This window comes from Hylobates moloch, unplaced genomic scaffold (genome assembly GCF_009828535.3).
Source record: "Hylobates moloch isolate HMO894 unplaced genomic scaffold, HMol_V3 SCAFFOLD_16, whole genome shotgun sequence".
Lineage (NCBI taxonomy): Eukaryota > Metazoa > Chordata > Mammalia > Primates > Hylobatidae > Hylobates > Hylobates moloch.
In genome coordinates, this window is record NW_026652291.1 from 32,005,950 (window position 1) to 32,029,209 (window position 23,260).

Here is a 23,260-nt window from a genome sequence, read left to right on the forward strand (position 1 = left end):
TTGCTGTATAGCATAGGCTATGTATGTATGTGTTAAGATGCTGTAAAGCTCCTTATAACTTGATGAATATCATGTCACTTTTGTTAATGTTGGGAACTGCTGACTGTAGAGCCTCTCACATCAGAGGTCTGCATTTCTTGTGATGGATAAATCACGAAAGCAGGGGGAGGGAATCTATTTTTTAAATAATTTTTTCAAGAAAGGGAAAAATGACTTAATTCATCCAAGAATGAAATTCCACATACTAGTTTTTCTAAAGTACATTTTTGTGAATAAAAATTTCTTACTCAGAAGGAGTTTGGAAAAGGCATACAAACAAAAGAAGTCCCAGTGTCAAATATTTTAGCGATTAAGCATAAATCAGCGGCAATTCTTCAGTGAGATAGTGTCTCAGAGAAGAAAAGGGATCTCTTTAATAATGTTTATTTCAGTGGGCATGTTTTTCTCACAGTCTAATAAGACACAAAGCTTATTTCTATTTCCACATTTCTATAATAGTCCATAAATGAAATAATTTTGTTCCCTTCTACCAAGTCTTCCTTTTTTTTTTTTCTTTTTGGCTGGCATAAATAGCTGTATGTGCCCAATTGAACTGATTAAGCTAAGTGATAGAATGATGCCCATTGGAAATACTTTAAAACCTATATCCATTCCTCAGATCCTACAGGTAACTCAGAGATCATAAAACTCTACTTTCTCATTTTATTATTAATATAAAATGAAAACATTGAGGGATTGAGTTGAAGGTAGTAGTAGAAATTAGCCTTAATATAGAAAATGAAAGAAAGCACAGGTATATAATACTACAGATAAGAAAGTGGGGAGACCCAACCACAGACCCAAAGAAATTAAGATATGTGAATACTTGGAGTATATGCTAATACCTTTTTTTTTTTTTTTTTTTTTGAGACAGAGTTTTGCTCTTGTCGCCCAGGCAGGAGTGCAGTGGTGCAATCTCAGCTTACCGCAACCTCTGCCTCCCAGGTTCAAGTGATTCTCCTGCCTTAGCTTCCCCTGTAGCTGAGATTACAGGCACCCACCACCACTCCTGGCTAATATTTTTGTGTTTTTAGTAGAGACGGAGCTTTTCACCATGTTGGCCAGGTTGGTCTCGAACTCCTGACATCAGGTGATCCTCCTATCTTGGCCTCCCAAAGTGCTGGGATTACAGGTGTGAGCCACCGTGCCCAGCCTATGCTAATACATTTGAAATTTTAGATTAGCTATAAATGTTCTAGGAAAATATACATTTACTAGTTAACTAAAGCAGGAAAAGTTGAATAGGCCTCAAACCTTAAAAAAATAGAGCTGTTAGGCCGGGCGTGGTGGCTCACGCTTGTAATCCCAGCACTTTGGGAGGCCGAGGCGGGCGGATCACGAGGTCAGGAGATCGAGACCACAGTGAAACCCCGTCTCTACTAAAAATACAAAAAAAAAAAAAATTAGCCGGGCATGGTGGCGGGCGCCTGTAGTCCCAGCTACTCGGAGAGGCTGAGGCAGGAGAATGGCGTGAACCCGGGAGGCGGAGCTTGCCGTGAGCCGAGATTGCGCCACTGTACTCCAGCCTGGGCGACAGAGCGAGACTCCATCTCAAACAAAAACAAACAAACAAAAAAAAAAGAGAGCTGTTATAAAACAAAACCAAAAACTGTCTGTTTATCTAAAAGGAACTAATACAGATGGTTTCACAGGTCAGTTCTGTCAAACACTCAGAGTAATTCTTATGCTATTTAACTATACCAGAGTATATAGGAAAATAATGGACAGTTTTCAGATTCTTTTATAGCGTTGACAAAATCCTGCTACAACAACCTAATAAAGATAGTGCAAAAAAAGAAAACAATAGAGCAGTTCTACTGATGAATATACATAAAAAAGTATCGCAGATGAGCAGTCTGGGTAAAAGAAAAGAACAAATAGGCACAAAAATAGCAACAAATGGGATCTAAAAGTAAATACTAAAGTGGTGGCTCACGCCTGTAATCCTAGCGCTTTGCAGTCCGAGACTGAGGCAGGAGAATCACCTGAACCCAGGAGGCGGAGGTTGCAGTGAGCCGAGATCGTGCCATTACACTCCAGCCTGGGAAACAAGAATAAAACTCCATCTCAAAAACACACACACACACACACACACACACACACACACACAAACCCCCAAAATTAGCCTGGTGTGGTGGCAGATACCTGTGGTCCCAGCTACTTGGGAGGCTGAGGCAGGAGAATTGCTTGATCCCGGGAGGTGGAGGTTGCAGTGAGACGAGATCGCGCCACTGCACTCCAGCCTGGGCAACAGAGCAAGACTCCATCTCAAAAAAAAAAAAAAAAAAAAAAAAAGGATCAACAGTCTAAAACCATACAATTATTCAAAGGAAGCATAGGGTAGTCTTAACAACTTTGGATCTGGGAGTGGATTCTTAAATAAGACATTAAAAGCATGAGCAACGAAAGAAAAAATAGATACACTGGATTTCATCAAAATTAGAAACTACTGTGCATCAAAGAATATTATCAAGAAAGTGAAAAGAAACTATAGAATGGGAGAAAATGTTTGGAAATTATATGTCTGATAAAGATCTAGTGTCCAGAATATATAAAGAACCTTTATATCTTAACAAAAAAAGACAACCTAATTTTTAAATGGGCAAAGGACTTGAATAGAAATTTCTCCAAAGAAGGCCAGGCGCAGTGGCTCATGCCTGTAATCCCAGCACTTTTGGAGGCTGAATCAGCAGGATCGCTTGAGCCCAGGAGTTCGAGATCAGCCTGGGCAACAAAGTGAGACCTTGTCTCAAATTTTAAAAATAAAAAAAAGAAATTTATCTAAAGAAGATACACAGCTAGCCAACAAACACTTGAAAAGATACTCAACATCATTAGTCAGGGAAATGCAAATCAAAGCCACAAAGATACCACTTCACCCTCACTTGGATGGCTATAATTTGAAACAAAACAGAAAACAACAAGTGTTGGCAAGGATGTAGAGAAATTGGAGCTCTCATACATTGCTGGTGGGAAAGTAAAATGGTTCAGCTTCTGTGAAAAGCAGATTGGTGGTACCTCAAAAAGCTAAGTATAGAATTACCATATGACCTAACATTTCACTGCTAGTTATATACCCCAAAGAATTGAAAACAGGTACTTCAAGAAAAATACATGTTTATAGCACCACTATTCACAATAGCCAAAGATGTAAACACTCCAAATGTCCATTGATGGTAGAATGGATAAACAAAATTGTGGTACATGCATAAAATGGAATGTCACTCAGGTATTGAAAAGCATTGAAATACATATATGCTGTGGTGTGGATGAACCTGGAAAACAGTATGCTAGGTAAAATAAGCCAGACATGAAAGGCCACATATTGTATGATTCCCTGTATGTGAAATATCCAGGATAGGTAAATTCATAAAGACAGAATGCAGATTGGTAGTTGCTGGGGGCTGTGGGGAGGGGCAATGGAGACAACTGCTTAATGCGTACAAGTTTTCCTTTTGGTGCAAGAAAATGTTTTGGAACTAGATAAAGGTGGTGATTCTACAATGTTGTGAGTATACTAACTACCACTGAATTGTTTATTGTTTATGTTTATTTTTCTTGAGGCAGTCTAGCTCTGTTGCCCAGGCTGGAGTGCAGTGGCGCAATTTGGCTCACTGCAACCTCCACCTCCTGGGTTGAAGCGAGTCTCATGCCTCAGCCTCCCGAGTAGCTGAGATTACAGATGTGCACCACCACACCCAGCTAACTTTTGTATTTTTAGTAGAGACAGTGTTTCACCATGTTGGTCAGGCTGGTCTCGAACTCCTGACCTCAAGTGATGCTCCTGCCTTAGCCTCCCAAAATGCGGGGATTACAGGCGTGAGCCACCATGTCCGTCCTGAATTGTTTACTTTAAAATGATTCATTTTATGTGGTGTGAATTACATCTCAAATTTAAAAGCCTTAAAAAGTATTTATTATTCAGTCCTTATAAATCTTAGCATAATAGGAATAGCATAATACATTCTTTAAATGATTGAAAAACTGTCCCAGAGTCATGCATAATGGTGAAACATATGCAGTTAATTTGGGAGGAAGACGAGGATGCTCTCAGACACCCCTGTTCAACACTGGGTTAGAAGTAGTGGTCTGTTGGACAAAAAAATATTGTAAATGTTGGAAAGCAAGAATAAAGTTTTTTCATATTTGTCTCTACAGATGATATCTATCTGAAAAACCCAAGAGAATCAACAAAAAATGGTTTTAAATGATAGGAAATTTTAGTATGTTGGTTACTTATAAGATAGCCTGAAATCAATAGAAAAACCAGTTGGTCTGGTTGGTTCTGGCAGACTGTGGATTAATTTAACATGGAAATACTCTGAATACAGGCCGGGCATGGTGGCTCACACCTGTAATCCCAGCACTTTGGGAGGCCAAGGCAGGTGGATGACCTGAAGTCAGGAGTTTGAGACCAGCCTGACCAACATGGAGAAACCCCATCTCTACTAAAAACACAAAATTAGTTGGGCATCGTGGCGCATGCCTGTAATCCCAGCTACTTGGGAGTCTGAGACAGGAGAATCGCTTGAACCCAGGAGGCAGAGGTTGCGGTGAGCTGAGATCGTGCCATTGCACTCCAGCCTGGGCAACAAGAGCGAAACTCCATCTCAAGGAAAAAAAAAAAAAGAAATACTCTGAATTCTGAATACAAAAACCTAGGAGTGCTGAATAAATCCTTTTTATTTCCTTTGTAAAAACATCATTTCAACTTTTATTTTAGAATCGGGGGGTTGAATACATTTTTAAACAAATAAACAATATTTTTCTCTTAAAGATAGCTGAGTTTTCAATGAAGACACATCTCTCCTGCTAATAGAAATTAAAAGGGAATTGAAAGCAAGGTAGGAATGATGCCAGCTGATGGAGCAGCCTAGGAGAGAAAGAATTTATGAGGCTGGGCGTGGTGGCTCACCCTGTAATCCCAGCACTTTGGGAGGCCAAGGCAGGTGGATCATCTGAGGTCAGGAGTTCGAGACCAGCCTGGCCAACATGGTGAAACCCTGTCTCTACTAAAAATACAAAAATTAGCTGGGTGTGGTGGCATACGCCTGTAATCCCAGCTTCTCGGGAGGCTGAGGCACAAGAATTGCTTGAACTCAGGAGGTGGAGGTTGCAGTGAGCTGAGATCGTGCCATTGAGCTCCAGCCTGGGCAACAGAGCGAGACTGTCTAAAAAAAATAAATAAATAAAATAAAAAAGAATTTATTAGTTAAAGACTTTGGTTTCACCATCCATTTTGAAGGCACTGGACTTATACAAAGCAGATAATTAGAACTGAGAACCCAGCATAGAACCAGAACCTCCAGTGTTACAATCCATGAAATAGAGAACTAGAAGAAAAAGCAGAAAAAGAAGCTTGCCTGGACTCAAATGGAAAAAAAGGAGCCTCCTAGAAAAAATTGAAATCCTAGGTTTAGACTTCATATATCATAACCCTACATGGTATAAGAATCCCCATATTAATATAAAATAGGTCTTAGGATAGTAATATGGCTGGGGTGCTGTATTAGTTCGTTCTCATGCTGCTATGAAGAAATACCCAAGACTGGGTAATTTATAAAGAAAAGAGGTTTAATTTGACTCACAGTTCCTCATGGCTGGGGAGGCCTCAGGAAACTTAAAATCGTGGCGGAAGGCACCTCTTCACAAGGTGGCAGGAGAGAGAATGAGAGCCAGCAAGGGAAATGCCAGACGCTTATAAAACCATCAGGTCTCATGAGACTAGCTGATCATCCCACGAACAGCATGGGGGAAACCGCCCCCATGATCCAATTACTTCCACCTTGTCCTGCCCTTGATGCATGGGGATTATTGCAATTCAGGGTGAGATTTGGGTGGGAACACAGAGCTAAACCATATCAGGTACCTTTTAGAAGCACCTTTTTTTTTTTTTTTTTTGAGACAGAGTCTCGCTCTGTCACCCAGGCTGGAGTGCACTGGCACGATCTCAGCTCACTGCAAGCTCTGCCTCCCTGGTTCATGCCATTCTCCTGCCTCAGCCTCCTGAGTAGCTGGGACTACAGGTGCCCGCCACCATGCCTGGCTAATTTTTTGTATTTTTAGGAGAGACGGGGTTTCACTGTGTTAGCCAGGATGGTCTTGATCTCCTGACCTCGTGATCCTCCCGCCTCAGCCTCCCAGAGTGCTGGGATTACAGGCCTGAGCCACCGCACCCAGCCTAGAAGCAAATTTCATAATCTAGAATGCATGAAATTCCTCCCAAAAAGTTTAGCATCAGTAAAGATGACCTTATAACTTTTTAAATGTTATAAATCATATGTAGGAATGATTAGCAGATATAATAAAGGATTATACAATAAGAGACAAGAGAATTAGCACTGTAAGACCTTGAGATAATAGACCATAGAAGAGACTATAAAATATATGCGTGGAAAATCATTAGGTCTCCAGGCTCATCAGCCTTTGGACTCTGGGACTTGTACCAGCAGCACCCCCGGGTTCTCAGGCCTTCAGCCTCAGAGAGTTGTATTGTCAGCTTCCTTGTTTCTAAGGCTTTTGGACTTGGACTGAACCACACTATTGGTATCCCTAGGTTTCCAGCTTGCAGACAGCCTGTCATAGGACTTCTCATCCTCCATAATTGCATGGCCAATTCCTGTAGTAAATATTCATTCATTCATCTATCCATCTGACCGTCTGTCCATCCATCCTATTGGTTCTGTCTCTCTGGAAAACCCTGACTAACACAGTAGACAAGACTGAACACCTGGTATACCATACTAAATCTGTACTTAAAAAGCGAAGACATGTATAGTATTTGCTATGTGTGGGGCATGGTTCTAAGTACTTTGTATGTATTAATTCATTTAATCCTCAAACTGCCAGTGGTTACTGCTGTATTCTCATTATAGAAGATGAGGAAATTGACACACAGACAAGTGATACACAGACAAGTCATGTAATTTGCCCAAGACCATGAAGCCAGAAAGCTGCAAATCAAGGATTCGATCCCTAACCATTTTTTGCTTCTACTTAATTGGCAAATAATTGAGAGCAACAAAATTTCTGATCAGGGAAATGTGACTATGAAAAAAATATATATGTGGAACTGATTGAAAGTCAAGTGAAGAGGGAGAACTGGAAAATACTTTAAGGCCAGGCATGGTGGCTGAAGCCTGTAATCTCAGCACTTTGGGAGGCCAAGGCAGGCCGAACGCTTGAGCTCAAGAGTTTGAGACCAGCCTGGGCAACACAGCAAAACCCCATCTCTACAAAAAAATACAAAAATTAACTGGGTGTTGTGGTGTGTGCCTGTAGTCCCAGCTCTTTGGGGGCGGAGGTGGGAGGATTGCTTGAGCCTAAGGCTGCAGTTAGCTATGTTTGGACCACTGCACTCCAGCCTGGGTGACAAAGCAAGATCCTGTCTCTGAAGAAAAGAAAAGAAAATACTTTGAAGTGTTTGCCCCTGCTGTTGAGATCTGAGGTATTAGTAAAAGAAATAAGCAGGTAAATACAAACATCAGAGGTACAGGAGGTGCAGTTTGCAACAAGCTAAGCTCTGAAGGCCACCAAAGAAATCAGATAACAGTTAAAATAGCTTTATTTATTGAGCACTTACTGATTACCAGACACTGTGCTGGGTGCTTTAAATATATAAACTCTTTTTTAATTCTTGAAACAACACTACTGAGTGACAAGATAGTTAAGTATCCTTCACGAGGTCAAGTAACGAGTGCAGTGAGCTGAGAGTCAAAACTTGGTACTGGAGTTCAAGAGAGGAATAAGGATCAGTGTTTAATTTGTGTATTAAGGGCGAAAGCTATGGGAAGTTCAAAGAGAGTAGTCAGAAGCTCCTAAAATCCTACTTTTCCTCAAAGTCTAAAATAAACTGAGTGTTTACTGTTAGGTACATACTAAACACTTTGCATATACACTCAGCCCTCCGCATCCATAGATTCAACCAACCAAATTAATGTTTAAGGGCAGGAGAAGATGGGTGTCCCAGCTCTGAGAGAGAAAAAGAGAGAGAAAAGAGGACTGAGAAGGGAGAAGCTCAAGCTGAAATTTCAGATGAATTCATTCATGCAATAAATATGTATTTAGCACTACTATATATGACACACACTAGTGGTTACCATACCTGAATGAATACAACACATACAAGTTTTCTACCGTTGTGGAGCTTACAATCTAAATCAAAAAACCTCTGAGAACTTGAGCTAGGCAAAGATTGCTTAGATATAATATCAAAGTATATTAAAAAAAATTAACCTCATCAAGATGAAAACTTCTGCTTTGCTAAAGACACTGTTAAGAGAATGAAAAATTGGCCGGACACAGTGGCTCACGCCTGTAATCCCAGCACTTTGGGAGGTGGAGGCAAGTGGATCACCTGAGGTCGGGAGTTCCAGACCAGCCTGACCAACATGGAGAAACCCCATCTCGATTAAAAATACAAAATTAGCTGGGTGTGGTGGCGCATGCCTGTAATCCCAGCTACTTGGGAGGATGAGGCAGAAGAATCGCTTGAACCTGGGGGGCGGAGGTTGTAGTGAGCTGAGATCGCGCCATTGCACACCCCAGCCTGGGTGACAGAGTGAGACTCCATCTCAAAACAAAAATGAATGAAAAGTAAAGCCAGAGACTAGGAAAAAACATTTGCAAAACATGTCTACAAAAGGCTTGAACCCAGAGTGTATTAAGAACTCTCTAAACCCAACAGGAAAGAAATAACATAATTTTTTTAGAATAGACAAATTTAAACAGATACTTCATCAAATAAGATGTGGATACAAATAAAAACAAAAACAGAAAAAGATGTGGATAAGCAGAGGCCAAGAACTATTAGTCATTAGGAATATTATGCAAATTAAAATGGCAAGAAATACCACTATGTACCTATTAGAATGGCTTAAAAAAAGAGACAATACCAATTGCTGAGCAACTGAAACTCATACATTGCAGGTGGGAAGGTAAAATGGTGAAGACATTTTGGGAAAGAGTATCTTATAAAGTCAGACATTCAATTACCATATGACCAAATTTCTTATATGAAAACCTATAAAGGTATAGTATAATGGCTTTATTTATTATCACCAAAACCGGAAATAACCAAGATATACTTCAACTGGTGATTGGATAAACATAGTGATATATGCATATGATGAAATACTTACTCAGTTGTAAAAGAGAACATACTGTATGATTCCATTTATATGACTTTTTTTTTTTTTTTTTTTTTTTTTGAGATGGAGTCTCGCTCTATCTCCCAGGCTGGAGTGCAGTGATGCCACCTTGGCTCACCGCAACCTCTGCCTCTCGGATTCAGGCAGTTCTTGTGCCTCAGCCTCCTGAGTAGCTAGGACTACGGGAGCCTGCCACCATGCCCAGCCAATTTTTGTATTTTTAGTAGAGACGGGGTTTCACCATATTGGCCAGGCTGGTCTTGAACTCCTGACCTCAAGTGATCCACTTGCCTCCACCTCCCAAAGTGCTGGGATTACAGGCGTGAGCCACCGTGCCCAGCCAATATGATATTCTTTAAAAGGCAAAATTATAGGAATAGAAAACAGATCAGTAGTTTTGGAGGCTGGGGACTGGGTGTGGCGGGGGAGGGCAGGGGGAGGAGTTGATTACAAATGGGCATCATGAGGGAATTTTTGAGGGTGATCAAACTTGATTGTGGTGGTAGTTACACAGCTGTATACATTTGTCAAATCTCATAGACCTCTAAACCAAAAAGAGTGAATTTTACTGTATGTTTTTAAAAAATGAATAAATCTATGCCCTACAGGACCATGTATGTGAACTGAAGTCATCTCTAAGAACCAGTCTTACTCAGAAATTACAGATACTAGGTTTTTAACTGTTTTTTTTTAGTTTTGCTCAATAATGATGTACTTTTACAGCACCATATTCCAAAATGTCATTAAGCCTCCTAGCACTTTGGGAGGCCGAGGCAGGCAGATCATGAGGTCAAGAGATCGAGACCAGCCTGGCCAATATGGTGAAATCCCATCTCTACTAAAAATACAAAAATTAGCTGGGTGTGGTGGCACGTGCCTGTAGTCCCAGCTGCTCAGGAGGCTGAGGCAGGGGAATCGCTTGAACCCGGGAGGTGGAGATTGCAGTGAGCTGAGATTGCACCACTGTACTCCAGTCTGGCAACAGAGTGAGGCTCTGTCTCAAAAAAATAATAATAATTCTCTTCCAAGTGGGAATTCTGTAACTTGAGAGGAAATGAGAAAGTATGAATAATGATGAACTTATTTTAGATGTTTTCACTGAGTCTTCAGAGAGGCTTACTTGTAATTGACAGTTTCAGCCCTGCCACAGGAAGAATTTGCCAAGGAAATGACTCTTATTTTTAAAAATCGTAGGAAAAAATGTGGAAAGAACCTGTTGTTTTTTTAAATTTCCTTATAATAGGAATGAAAAATCAGGAAAAGTTTTCTTGAATTGTGGTAAAGTCAAGTGTGAGACCTTTGGACTTTGAAGTCATGAATGTAAACCATATTCTTCCCTGACTAGCTAGCTGTGTGTATGACTTTGGGAAAGTTATTCAGCACTCCTAAACCTCATTTCCGTTCCTCAGTTTTAAAATCAAGCGATCAAACATACCTTTCTGAGTAGTTATTAGGTTAGACAAAATATATAAAGCATCCAGCACAGTTTCTGGCACATAGTAGTTAATCAGTAAATGTTAATTCCTTTTTAATTAACATTTCCTATGCCAGTCAGTCCAGTTAGGTCTCAGGCTACAAGTTCTTACTCACTTTCTGTGGGATGTGGTTCCAATATCAGTTCAGTTTTCTTTTTCTTTTTTCTTTTTTTCTGACACAAAGTTTCTCTCTTGTTGCCCAAGCTGGAGTGCAATGGGCGATCTCGGCTCACTGCAATCTCTGCCTGCCAGGTTCAAGTAATTCTCTTGCCTCAGCCTCCCGAGGAGCTGGGATTACAGGTGCCTGCCACCATGCCCGGCTAATTTTTGTATTTTTAGTAGAGACGGGCTTTCACCGTGTTGGCCAGGCTGGTCTCAAACTCCTGACCTCAAGTGATCTACCCACCTCGGCCTCCCAAAATGCTGGGATTACAGGCGTGACCCACTGCGACCGGCCATCAGTTTAGTTTTCAAAGCTTCTGCAACGCTATTCTGATCTGCCGTGCTATTCTGATCTATTCTGTGTATATGTCACCTAGGGGTCAGTTTGGGAACCAGGAGGTGGTCTGTACATTAGTTCAGCTGTCAACATCCTGAATATGCTAATTAGAATCAGATTCTTAACTGTGCAGCTGCAGGGTGAGCCTGGGAATTCACAAACAAATTAATGGTCTTTCTCAAGCTCCTCCCTTCCTGTGCCTTCTTTGGTACTTTCTGGTTCCCTGGAGCTCCTTTTTCTTGTCCTCTAGCCAGAAACCTAGGGCTCTGGTTGCTCTGGACTACCATGAAGTCCCACAGTTTCACTTGTATCTAGGGTCAAATGGCAGGAGATCAGAGAGAAAGGAAAAAAGCAAAGGGGGGATTGGCCCCATCTTCCTGGAATCACCATTCTACTAAACAGAGAGGTAGTTCCCTCTGCCTTAGAGGTGTGGCTCTTGCAGGTTTCTTTTGTTGCTACCTTTGTATCACACCATCACAGGATTTCCTGGTGGCTGAGATGTGAGAGAACCAATAAAAGAGAGGTGGACTCCTGTACTCTCTCTGAGCTTTAGGAGTTCCATTTCCTGGTCCTCAGACCAGAGCTGGAGAGATTTTCCCAGACGTCTTTCTGTATCACAGCACTCGCTTTTGGATTTCTGGCTGTGCTAAGTTCAGACTTGTCAACCCAAAAGGAAGAAGCTGAGGCAAAATTAATATAAGTAGAAGGTTTATTTGGGCCAAGGTTGAGTATTGCAACCCAGTAGCATAGATTGAAGTTGCCCTGGATGTATACTTCAATTAGCAGTTACAGGTGGATTTTTTTTTATTTTATTTTAAAAAGTTTTCTTCATTTAATTTTGGTTTTTAGAGACAGAGTCTCTCTCTATCACCCAGGCTGGTGTGCTGTGGCATGATCATAGCTCAGTGCAGTCTTGGACTCCTGGGCTTAAGCAATCCTCCTGCCTCAGCCTTCTGAATAGTTAGTACTACAGGTGTGTGCTAATTTTTTTATTTTTGTAGAGACAGGGTCTCACTATGTTGTCCCGGCTGGTCTTGAACTCCAGGCCTCAAATTATCTTCTTACCTTGGCTTCCCAAAGTGCTGGGATTACAGGCTTGAGCCACCATACCCAGCAAGCAAGTGGATTTTTAAAAGCAAAAGAAGGGGACAGGGAGTGGGCTGATAAAAAAGTTGTGTGTCAGAAATTCTCATTGGTTTACAGAAATAACATTGACTAGTGATTGGCTATACATTGTTAAGCAATAGGTAGGGTGTGGGTTATAGTGTCTGGTGTGACATTATTAGGTTTATTTCTAGCCACTTGTGGCAGTAGCAAGCATTTTCAGAAGAGGGATACATAGGTCAAAGTGGGTAGTAGAGTGTGATTGCAGTCTCATTTTAATGTCTCTGTTGGCCTGATAATTAAAAGGACTTGCATTCCTCAGATAAAAGTTATTTTCTCAGTCTGGAGGTACCAAAGAGAGAAAGGGGAGGTAAATTCCTTGCCATTTCCATAGTACTTTGAATTCTGGTATTCTACTCTGATTCATCTTCTGTTTACTTTTCAGAAAGCTTAAGTACCCGTTCCGTGAATTCTGTTCAGGTTTTAAGGTTTCAGTCAGTGGGAGGGACAGGGTGTAGTGTGTCCACTCCATATTACCTGCAGCCAGATCTTGAATCATATTACTACCTTGAAAAAAAAAATCTTTGTTAGCTCTCCATTGTCTCTAGGGTTAAGTGCTATTTCAGCACTTCAATTCCCCAGCTGCATGTATTTCATATTCAAGCCAAACAAGAATATTTGTTGATGCTGGAGAGAAGAGAACTTTCCCTCCACCCTTTGAATATTCAGTATTTGAGTATATGAGATAAACTGACAGTAGATAGATTAGCAGGAAAAAAAGGCAAAATGTATTATGTGTTTGTACATAAGAGTCTCACAAAATATCAAACTTGAAGGCCAGATGATTGACATTTTTATGGCATCCTGAACTACAGAAAGGAATAGGGACTTGAGGGGAGGTGGTGACAACCTATGGGAATATGAGGGGAGGAAATGCAGGGTGAGCAAAGCTTGCCTTGTTATGCAGATAAAAAGTCTCTCCTATAATACAAGTTGTCTGGAGCAGCCCTCAGAAGAATAGGTGATAGCCTGTGATAGAGTCTGGGGTGTTGACCTTTAGTCTCTTCTTCTGTGATACAGTTAATCTACTCTAGTTGATAAGATTCCCAGGGAGGGCATAAATAACAATTGAGCTCCTTTTTGAAGGATCTATCTTTGGGCAGATAAGAGAACTTCAGAGAAAGCCCCTCCTGCTCTTCAGGGGAAGAAGGAGGAGTTAGAGTCAGGACGTCAAGAGAAGGTCAGACCTTGGTTCTTTTTTAGTTCAAAGCATTCAGCACCATACTTTGGGGTAATGTGTTCTGAGTCCCAGCACTGATGTATAGTTATCCTATTCCACACCTATAAGTTTATGTAATTCTCTCAGCCTGAAATAGTCTTTCAACCTTTCAATTTTTGCCTCTTCAAATTTTATGTATCTTTTAAAGCTCAGATGTAATACCTTCTCAAAATTTGTTTTGGTGATCTGCCATGCTCTTATATGCTCCCCATAAAAGGATTGTGTGATTTCTTCAGTCTTTGAAAAACTGTCATTTTTGTTTGTGCTTTTTAAAAGGTATGTATATATACTTTGTCTTAGGATTACTTTTATGTGTAGAGACATAGTAACTGTGTCTAGCACAGGCTGTTATGCTTCAGATCCAGTAGATTCAGGTAATGTTTAGTGCCTACTGTGTACTTCTTCACTTACCTATAACACCTTTTTGAAATAATTATTCTAAATCTTATTCCTATGAGGACACTGAGAATATGTAAAGTTACATTATCTGAACTCTTTTTCAATGGCTATTTCTTGAGTGTAGGAATTTCAATACAGGTTGTGTGTCTCTTATCAAACATGCTTGACACCCAGAAGTGTTTCAGATTTCAAATTTTTTCAGATTTGGAATGCTCAACCTGTATTCAATTTTCACCTAATGCTTACTGTATAGTAGCTACTTGGTAAACATAGCAATAGCCCTAACTTTCTCCTTCTTTCTGCAGTACCTTGGCCATGTAGAAGTTGATGAATCAAGAGGAATGCACATCTGTGAAGATGCTGTAAAAAGATTGAAAGCTGTATGTATTTGATGGTTGCCAGTGTTGATCTATATGCTGTCAATATTTTCTTAAAAGATTTTGCTCAGTACATTTTAGTGACCCAGTAGAAACTGTGTTTCTGTTAAAAAGATGTGGGCTTGCTAATAAGGAGCATCTCAGCCAAGCGTGGTGGCTCACTCCTGTAATCCTAGCACTTTGGGAGGCTGAGGCAGGAGGATTGCATGAGGCCAGGAGTTTGAGACCAGCCTGGGCAACATTTCGAGACCCTGTCTCTATTAATTTCAAAATTTTTTTCTTAAATAATAAAATAATAATTAAAAAATTTAAAATCATCTCATGTTGTCCATCCAGAGGTATAAATTATAAGACAAGCCATTTAAATTTAGGTCAGATATTATCCTAAAGGTACTTTTGATTTATAACCCATGTGAAACAAATGTTGTGAAATCTGATAGAAGAATAGTATTCTAAGACTAGGATAAAACTGTTACAGTTAACATCTTACCCTAACTGTGATAACTGGGCTATAAATTACGGGTTTTAAATATACTATAAAAAATAGCTTCCTGGGGAAAACTAGAGGATAGAGATCTGTGTTGATGCCTGGTGAGGTTTCCTTTTTGGAGACTTCTTACTATTATCTTGACTCCTACTCCCCAATTTTCTTCTCTATACACCTCTAACATAAACAGTCTATTTCTACTGCCTTTTACATAAACTTTAGCACACTTGAAGTAGAGAGCCCTTTCCCAGGATAACTAGTGTTTCCTCTGCCTGTTATGCCATAGAACACATCCCAAGCACATGCCTGTGTATTCAGTGAAAGGAGAGAACGAGTTTGGAATTCATAAAGATTCAAAGTGTTAATTTCAGATTGTCCATAGGTTTGAGGAATGTTCCATAGATCTGATAGCCCTTTTCACAACCCTCCTTCTCTCTAATATGTGGCCTTTCCCCACTTTGCTGTGAAAGCTTTAAGCATTACTTCTGCATGCTCTGGTCCCAACAGCATTAAATACATGTTGCTTTGGGTTTGCTGGTATGGTGGGCTGCCACAAGTTTGACTACTAATGTGTGCTTTTTTCCCTCAATTTGCTTAGTAATCAGAACGTTTCTGCTTCTTGGCGTAGTCTATATTACTTCTTATCTATAATTCCTGAATATAAAATATATAAAATTCAGAAAGCAACCAAGTCAGAGAGGTAGATTTAATTTTGGAATAAGTACCTGAATCTGTCGTAGAAGGGACAGGAGCAAAGTAATTGGCTATAATATACAAAGAACTAAAAAATTAAAAAAAAAGATACAGACGTATGTACAGTTATATATGTACATATATACCTATATGTACTCTTTATCTCAGATTTTGATCATTAAAATTCTTAAATGATTCAAGCCTTTGCTAGTCTTATCTGCACTCTCCAATCTGTCATTTACGTTAAGGGGACCTTGTGTCATGGTACATGAAATTATAGTTTGTAGACCTTCCATGCCAACCTAAATATATTCCCCAGTTAAACATAGTCTCAGATAATTTAATTTTCCATTTTGTCAACACCAAATTTAAAAGAGAAGTAAAAATTTAATTTTCTTTAACAAAATAATTCTGGGTTCATCTAGAAGAATAATAAACAAAATATCAGTTACTCGGGAGGCTGAGGTAGGAGGATTGCTTGAGTCTAGGAGTTTGAGACCAGCCTGGGCAACACAGTGAGCCCTTGTCTCAACTAAATAAATACACAAACAAAATGATTTTAGCTAAGAACATTATTTTAAAGTAATGCAATTATTTGCCCATTAAATAATATTTTATACTAATGACTGAAAACAAATCGGTGAACAGACTAGATAGCCCTGAAACAAACTATAAATAATTATTAAAATCTTATAATTTACACAACTTATGATGAAATGGCCACTGTGAAATGAGCCCTTAGAAAGTCTTTTGATTCAGAGTATGGCTTCATGTGCACTCTGTAAGTAAGGAAAAGCTAGAGGTGGTTTAAGTTTGCCCAGAACATATTGAGAAATGGTATTTTGTTGTTTAATGAGCAGTTAATCCTCTTAACTGTCTAGTTTTGTTTTTTTTTTGAAATACTTTTAATTAGAAATATCTCTTTATTATATAAGCAATATGTGTTTATTGTATAAAATACAAATGAACCAAAAAAGTACACAAATAAAATGAAATTTCCTACAATCCCAGAGATAGCCACTATTTAACTGTCTAGTTTTAAAACTAATGTATTCAGTGGGTTTTTTTGTTTTATCTTACCTTTTTTTAAAAACCAAGAAGATAATAGGCTGTAAGTGTGATTGCTTGAGGCATAGGACTATTTAGATAATAAAATTTAATGTTTTTATATTCATCAGAATTAGAAACTAAATAGCCATTTTAAAAATTATACCTATGCATGGAACAGTGGCTGGCACATAGTAACTCAAAAAATACTTCTAGAATGAATATACAGAATACAATCTGATCTGCAATATGTGGTCAAATTGAGTCTTACAATAACCATAATCAAATATTATGTCTAATGTTTTAAGTTTACCAAAACTGTTTTGCTTATTTCTAAAGATCTTTATTTTCCTATGGTTTTTAATGACTAAAAGAAAGTTTTAAGCCAAGCACAGTAGCTTGCGCCTATAATCTCAGCTACTTAGAAGTCTGAGATGGGAGGATCGCTTAAAGCCAGGAGTTCAAGACCAGCCTGGGTAACATAGTGAGAAATAAATAATAAAAAAGAAAGTTTTAGATATGTTGGTGATTGTTTTCTAAACATACTTAAACTTTTAAACTTTGAGGGGAAATTGACCATTTCTAGACTTCTTATCAAGAAGTTATTTAAAATTTTTCAGACAAATACTAGATTTGGAGCAAATGTTATATGTAGTTTTGCACTGGCATGTATTATTAAAACACGAAATTGAAGTTTTGGGTCACTGGGGTAAATTTCCTGTTTCTTATACTCAATGAAATATCCCCATTCTTTTTTTTTTTCCCCCGAGTCGGAGTCTTGCTCTGTCACCCAGGTTGGAGTGCAGTGGTGCAATCTTGGCTCACTGCAACCTCCGCCTCCCAGGTTCAAGCAATTCTCCTGCCTCAGCCTCCCGAGTAGCTGGGATTACAGGTGCCCGCCACCACACCCGGCTAATTTTTTGTATTTTTAGTAGAGACAGAGTTTCACCGTGTTGGCCAGGGTAGTCTCGAACTCATGAGCTTGTGATCCACCCTCCTCAGTCTCCCAAAGTGCTGAGATTACAGGCATGAGCCACCGCACCTGGCCTCCCCCTTCTTTTAAATACTCTTTCTATAGCTATACTGAGAATCTTGCAGAAAGTTGGAACCACATGTATTCCTGATTTTTGTCGTCTTTTCATGTTTTTACTATGCAGAAATTTCTAGTTGCCTTTTGATTTCTCTGAGCAAACATTCATGTAAAAATCATCCACTGGGGATCTACAACCTACTTTGCCAGATACTTATATTGTGCCAAATGCTATGTTTCTGGAGACTTTTTGTTTGTTTTTTTATAGATTATAAAGCTTCCTTTTAGAGTTTCAAATAAGTGGGAGTGAATATAAGGATGCATAAGCCTGCAGAGGATTAAAGAAGAAATAGGATATCTTTTAAATTAGTTTGAATGCCAGAGTTTAAAATTTTAAAGAATAGCTCAGATGTACCAGTTAAGTAACAAAACAAGCATTTTAAACCTACCATGTGAATGATCTTTGGAAGGCAGCTGTGCTCCCCACTATACCACCAACACATCTAGTGAATAATCTTTGAACTAAAAATTTAACTTTTCTAGTGTTTTTTATTTATTCATTTTTTTTGGAGCGGAGTTTCGCTCTGTCGCCCAAGCTGTGGAATGCAGTGGCACGATCTTGGGTCACTGCAACCTCTGCCTCCCGGGTTCACGCAATTCTCCTGCCTCAGCCTCCAGAGTAGCTGGGATTACAGGCGCCCACCACCACACCCAGCTAATTGTATTTTTAGTAGAGACGTGTTTCACCATGTTGGCCAGGCTGATCTCCAACTCCTGACCTCAGGTGATCCACCAACCTGGGCCTCCCAAAGAGCTGGGATTACAGGCATGAGCCACCGCACCCAGCCTTCTAGTGCTTTTTAAATTTGTGAACAATTGAGGAAAGAGATAATTTGCAAGTGTTTTTCCCCAAAATACTCTCTTACAATTTAGAATTACATTAACTTCAATTGGAAGTCATCTGCATACTTGATGTGCTCAAATGAAAAAAAAAATTATAACTAAACAAGATAGTGTTTTTAAAAATGCTCCTCAGAGCATAAATATGTTAATTTTTTAACTTTCTGTGCATAAAGTTATTGACAGCTGTTTTCAGCTCATTTACTTTGTCATATAACCTCACTTTGGGACTTAGCTTCTATAGGATAAATGACAGAAATCACTATTGCCCATTGTTATTGCCTTTATGGCATATCAGCTGCAGGGTGAGGAATATTGTCATATATCAGCCAATTCCATAAAAAAGTGTATAAGGCCTTTGGTTATCTTGCTTAACTCTAGTCCAAGATGCCCTTCATTTAAAAAGGTCATTTCTTCCCATTGTTTCTTAAATGTCTCTCCCTCTGTCTTAGTGTTAGACTAGTTTCATTATACTACCAGTTTCTAATATGTTGGTTTTTTATTCACTATTTGATATATTTGTTTTAATATATGTTCTTGTTTTAGCAGGTAAAAGAATCATGTTTTTTAAAAGAACATTATTATTCTTTAATAACTGTCTTTTTATGCATTTTTGCATGCCAACTTTTTTCATTAACATCTTGGGTATTTTATAAAAAGAGGGAAAGCTCAATGTTTAACAATAGCTTTTCTAGGAGCTAAATTAAATATTAACAATCTCCTTCCTTCACCTTCCCATCCCTCAAGAATGGTGAATATCTTAACTTTGGCTGCATCCTTGAAAGCTTATGGTTATTCATAGTCTAACAAAACTAGGGTCACCAAACTTGGCAGCAGAAATAATCTAGTCTTACTGTGATACTACCCAATTACTTTATTATTTTTCCAGTTGCATTTCAAAATGTTTTGTGGAAATATTTTTTGCTATTTGTGATTTTCAAAGCTTAGGGGGGAAAACGAACTTTCCAGTGTTAGAGAGCATTGAATAGTTTATGAATTATGTAAAAAGAGTCAGATTTCAGTGCAATTATCTTTTCCTACACATTTATCCAACATTAAAAACCGATGATTATAAAAAGTAAAGGCTTAAGTATATTTCAACCACAGCTAGGAAATGTAAAGTTAAATCTAGCTTGTGTGAGTTGAAACCCACCTAATTTGTGTAAATTCTACACAAATTTTAATTGGTGGCCAGTTTTCATAAATGGTGTTTAAAAATTGGTGCCGATACCATAGATAGTTATGCCTCCGTTATCCAGATAGTTTCAGAATTGTATACTTATAAATGTCAATGCAAGTTTCTTTATTTTAAAATAACAGCTTTTAGGTTGGGCACAGTAGCTTAAGTCTGTAATTCCAGCACTTTAGGAGGCCTAGGCAGATCACTTGAGGTCAAGAGTTCGAGACCAGCCTGGCCAACATGGTGAAACCCTGTCTCTACTAAAAATACAAAAATGAGCCAGATGTGGTGGCACACACCTGTAGTCCTAGCTATTCAGGAGGCTGAGGCATGAGAATTGCTTGAACCCCAGAGGCAGAGGTTGCAGTGACCCGAGATCGTGCCACTGCACTCCATCCTGGGTGACAGAGTGTGACTCTGTCTCAAAAACCAAACAAACAAAAACCAAATAATAATAAACAATAGCTTTTATAAAGAAAACAAAACCCTGTTTCTTAAATTTCAGTTGTGGCCCACAGACATCATTTGGTTCTTAAGATAGGTATTTTCTCAGCTCTTGTATAAACATTAGCCTTGTAACCTTAATAGATAATTTATTCTGTGTCTGGAATAGAACATACATGTTATTTCCTCATGTATGTTGTGAAATTGATCAGCACACATGTACATGTAGATTGATACTAATGTAAGTAAATGGAAAGCCAATGGTCAAGCTCCCCTTAAGTAGTATGGAGTTTCTAAGTGACATCTTAAACTCACTAAGAAAAAAGTACAACAAGGACCTTTGATGCATACTCATTTAATTTTACGTATTGCATTTTTAATGTGATTATGTGGTCATTTGAATGTGGACTTTTTAAAAATTGGTGACTTTCACATAGTTGACCGCCAATTTTAAACTTAAAAAATGTATATGGAACCAGTCTTCTATTTTCTATTCACTATTATAAAATTTAAAATGCAAATCTCACCAAACCAGTATGCCCTATCATTTTCTCTGCTGCCAAATTTGGAAGATCTCTGTTTTAAATGTAAATAGCGATTACAAAACTAACTTGTTGCTCTGCATGGATACAGGTTCTGATTTCTTCTTACTCTTTCCATGGATTCTTAGGCTATACAGTGTGTTTCCCTGCATTTTCATGCACCCTTCCTTTTTCCCTGTCACTCCTGGTATGGGTAACTCTTTGAAACTCACTCCCACCCCTTCTCCCACTTTTTCCTTTCCCCAATTTCTGTATGTGCTTATTGGTGTGAAACTCTGGGACATTTAGGCCATACAATAATAGCGCTCGACTTGTCCCCCTGTTCCTCCAGGAAAGGAAGTTCTTCAAAGGCTTCTTTGGAAAAGTAAGTTTGATGCCACATTCGTGCTTGCTTTATAAGGAGTTACACCCCTAGTGTAGCACTGACATATTTTTTAAAAGTAGTACAGCTTTGGTTTCTTTATAATACAGGAATTGGTTTGACTCTATGTGGAAATTAATGAATTAGGAAGTTGCTATCCGTGATATTATCAGTGGGTCTACTGATACTAAATCTGATGATTCTAAGAAATTCCAGTAAATAAATAGGCTGGGCACGGTGGCTCACGTCTGTAATCCCAGCACTTTGGGAGGCCGAGGGCGGTGGATCATCCGAGGAGTTTGAGACCAGCCTGGCCAACATGGTAAAACCCTGTCTCTACCAAAAATACAATACAGGTGATGTGCCCCTGTGATCCCGGCTACTCGGGAGGCTGAGGCAGGAGAATCGATTGAAGAGGTGGAGGTTGCAGTGAGCCGAGATCACACCACTGCACTCCAGCCTGGGTGACAGAGTGAGACTCTGTCTCAAAAAAATAAAGAAATTCCAATAAATGAATCAAGTAGGTTAAAAGAGTATTATCTCCTCAATAGTAGGTATTAAAATAAATATTTGATCTTGTAAACTCTGTTTATATTAAAATATTAGCAATATTTGTAACAAGTGGATTTTACATAATGCCCAATATTCACAGGGAAATAGGAAGAAATATTTAAGTAAAAAATAAATATACCCCAAAGTTTACATTCAGTGCAATTTTTTTCCAATCTAAATTAAATTTCAGGAGAAGTAAGTGAAAATGGATAAACTTATCTTTAGGGATCCTGCTATGATTTTTAACCTGCATTGCTAATCTAAGAAAAAGTATCTTAATTATTAGCCTACCAACTATCTGTCATATGTGGAATGTTGTTTAGGTAGGTGCTTTTCAAATAATGATTATTCAATGTTCAGATCTCCCTAAATTTAAGAATATATGGGATGGCTGTACACGTATCAGTAAATATATTTCTACACTTGATCTTAGCCAAAAGGCCGAGAAGCGATAGTAAATATATTTCTAAATATATTTTGTGTCCAAGTTTATCCTTGTTTAGTTTTGAGTAAGTGCTAAAACTAATTCAAACTGAGACAGTATGAGAGAAAAATACTGTCATTAGATAACAGTATAAATTACTAAAAATTTATGTGATTAGCAAAATCCTACAATTTTTTTTCTACTGCACGGTTTTGTCATTTTGGAAATTTGTTTTAAAGAACAAATAATTTACATTTCCTTCTCAATTAAATGTTTAAATGTGACTCATTTTTACATTTTCTTGTTCTAACTTAGGTCACCTTATTGGAAGTATTTTGATCTAATGATTTAATTTAGTTATGCCTGTCAATCTGAAATAAGTCAAATAATTTACCCACACATCACAATACATTTTTTAATAGACTTTTTGGATCTGAGTCAGATTAATAGGTCCTTAGAATATGAGATACATATCTAGAAAGAATCTTATTATTTCCTGTGTAGCATAATATTGTAAGTAGGCATTATATTTGTTAAGGAAATTGATAATTGTTAAGGACACTTAACAATTTAATTTAGTTACTCCTGTCAATCTGAAATAAGTCAAATAATTTACCCACACATGTCACAATACATTTTTTAATAGACTTTTTGGATCTGAGTCAGATTAATAGGTCCTTAGAATATGGGATACATATCTAGAAAGAATCTTATTATTTCCTGTGTAGCATAGCATTATAAGTAGGCATTATATTTGTTAAGGAAATTGATAATTGTTAAGGACACTTTAGGAAACTTTTTGTGGTGTATTTGTTTTTTCCCAGATAGAGTTTCCGAAAGCAATTACACATCGCCACAATTATCATACAATTTTAACTATTGTTCAAGTGACCAGTTTTAATAAGTCTACTTAAAGCAGCAGATAAGGCTATATACAATAAGCTGTATAAGATAAGGCATCATAGATAAGATGAAGGTCAGGTTATGGCAAATATTGATTTGGTTTTTAGACAATTTTAAAAGTATATATTTTACCTGGATGCGGTGGTGCACGCTACTCAGGAGCCTGGAGTGGGTTAAGGAACAAAGCTCTCCCCTCAAAATCAATCCTGAGGTCACAGTATTTATTGCTACATATAATGGGGCCATGATGCACCTACACTGTAGCTGAGCTGGATCACACTGTTTGGTAGCCTTTTCACTGCATTTTTTTTGCTACATGATGAATTTGTATGGTATAAGAAAGAGAGTTATGAATCATCTCACTTAATCCTTAACC

The 23,260-nt window shown here is 38.4% G+C and overlaps 1 protein-coding gene across 15 annotated transcripts in view; it reads left to right on the forward strand.

The window, feature by feature from the left end:
* NUMB (NUMB endocytic adaptor protein) overlaps positions 1-23,260 on the forward strand; it is a 202,294-nt gene that overhangs the window by 139,759 nt on the left and 39,275 nt on the right. For 10 of the 15 annotated variants that reach the window (XM_032134911.2, XM_032134917.2, XM_058429687.1 and 7 more), the window contains 2 exons: positions 14,250-14,324; positions 20,976-21,008. In XM_032134911.2, the coding sequence (XP_031990802.1) occupies positions 14,250-14,324; positions 20,976-21,008 (108 nt within the window). The remainder of the gene's footprint in view (positions 1-14,249; positions 14,325-20,975; positions 21,009-23,260) is intronic. The other 5 variants (XM_032134912.2, XM_032134920.2, XM_058429692.1 and 2 more) reach the window with 1 other exon arrangement.